The 2,239-nt window shown below is 31.5% G+C and overlaps 1 protein-coding gene across 1 annotated transcript in view; it reads left to right on the top strand.

The window, feature by feature from the left end:
* Positions 1-576: 576 nt before the first annotated feature.
* Positions 577-2,239, top strand: part of LOC111089597 — a gene marked incomplete at its 5' end in the record, with an annotated part of 5,921 nt that continues 4,258 nt past the window's right edge. Inside the window, 2 exons of the mRNA XM_022402404.1 lie at positions 577-602; positions 1,414-1,506. Of these exons, the coding sequence (XP_022258112.1) occupies positions 577-602; positions 1,414-1,506 (119 nt within the window). The remainder of the gene's footprint in view (positions 603-1,413; positions 1,507-2,239) is intronic.

Raw genomic sequence — 2,239 nt, 5'->3', positions numbered from 1 at the left:
TTTACTGAAACATACATAACTAAGATGTGTCCTGAAATGCACAGATTTTGTAAGAAATCTCTGTTCTAAAACAACAGAAGCTACTAAGAAACATTTATACTAAAATAACAGAAATTAATATTAGACCAGGGATTCCCAACCTTTTTGTTCCTCTGTACCCCTTGGCCTTGGGCATTCTGACAGGTTCCCATGTACCCCTAACAATTAAGGATCAAAAATTGATAAAATTATATTGATTTTATATTATTTTATTATGATATCTGTATGTGTGGACTGCATAAGGATCTTATAGTATTGATAACACCGATAAATTGAACTCGGCGTATATTTATGTGAACCACTTTGTCTAACTGTAGATTAAAACACCGTGTAAAGTGTAAACCATGGTTATACTCTCAGGCCCCTATGTACCCCCTGAGAAGTGCAAATGTACCCCAGGTTGGGAATGTCTGTATTAAACCTTTGTACTTGTACAAATAGAAGTGACCATGAACAGTCTTTGTAAAAAACAGACAAGATAATCTAAATTCATATAAGATTACTTATTTTATTCATCTCTTGATTTCCTTTTAACAGGGACAAGAAAATTGTCCAGCCACCAAGTAAGTTGACCTATTAATATCTTTACCAGATGTTAAGTCTGCTATTTTTTAATAAACAAATACATCTTGGTGTAAAACAAATATATCCAGATCTGATTACGGCGTGTTAACATGTATCTTTAAACAAAAATACCGATGTCTGTCATCTTATAGCAGATTGATGCCAGCACCGATATAAACAAACATACTTGCTGTACATTTTACGTATGCTCCAATCAGTTATCTCTTACAGCTTAAAATTGTATACGGCTAACGTCCCAGAGTGTGAGTGTTTAAAAGAAATAAATGTAGCCGAGGATTCGGTGGACACTGAACATGTTGTTTATTTTAACTGTTAAGACGTAATTCTCTACTGTTGCCTGGTTGTTTCAAGTTTTTTTATTCGTAAGATTCTATTTTTAACTTTCCTCATCAGGTGTTAACCGATCAAATGTTTTAATAGTTTTAGCTCTTTTAGAAAAGTAATGAAACGATCATTTTTTGTGTACTTGGTTCACCATAATTGGAAATTTTGTTGTTCTTTTTCTCAACTCACCAGTACAGAGTAACTCAATTGTATTTTCTTAACCTTTGAAATACAATATTTAGGTTAAAAAGATATATGAACCCTAATATAACTCTGTGGTTATTCATTATGGTATACTTAGCTTCTGAAAAATTGTATGACATTAGTGTCGAAAACTTGCAAGAAGAACTAGTTACAGTAATTGAAAATTTGGACTTCAAAGTTATTTGGTTGGTGTTCAAATTCCTTGTCATAAGTATACGTACGTGTTTCTTATTAATGTGAGTCTTGTGCTTGATTATCCAGGTAAGATTCACAGACAAACGTACATCAATGCCTTACCAGGGAAATATACCGAGTTTAATGGAAGGGATGTTGGGAAGTTTTACACAATATGGAGTAAGTAAACTTTGATCAGTAATAAAAAAAACTTATTTAAATGTTATTTAGTATGGTTTATGTTTATGATTGACTGTATTTTCAGTTGTTTTTTTTCTGCATTACTATTATGTTAATCTTTGTTGAGTTATTTACTGACATCTGCTCCTCACGTCATAACTTGAGTAAAACTTATGATGATAAAAATGTACCAGAAGTAGAAGACTCTTTATCTCTTTATCGTCATAAGTTTTACTATTTATATAAAAATGTACCAGAAGTAGAAGACTCTTTATCATCATAAGTTTTACTATTTATTCTTCTATTTCTGGTACATTTTTTATATAAATAGTAAAACTTATGACGATAAATAAATATATATATACTTACTCTTCAATCCACTTGTATTCCAGTACTTCAGCCATCAACTGTTTGTCTTCCAGCATGGTTGGAAAATCTGATAATCAAATTGTACATCTTTAAAAAAACAGGAACACTATCTTTATTGTATTGAAACATTATTAAGCACAACACTTTTATGATACTTACAAATCATACAAAGAAAACCAGTTTACAGTGTATCAAAAGCTTATAAGGACACGAACTTGGCAAGGAGGGGAGGTGACAAAGGTTTAACATTCAGGAGGAGGGGGCTGAGAGTTAGCAGTAAAAACCTTGTCTAACATACCTTTTCTGCTAAAATCATTAACTAAAACTTTTTGTTGTCTTTTAAAATTTGTAGTTCATACTAGAT

Source organism: Limulus polyphemus, unplaced genomic scaffold (genome assembly GCF_000517525.1).
Source record: "Limulus polyphemus unplaced genomic scaffold, Limulus_polyphemus-2.1.2 Scaffold6733, whole genome shotgun sequence".
Lineage (NCBI taxonomy): Eukaryota > Metazoa > Arthropoda > Merostomata > Xiphosura > Limulidae > Limulus > Limulus polyphemus.
This window is presented reverse-complemented; position numbering and strand designations above follow the sequence as displayed.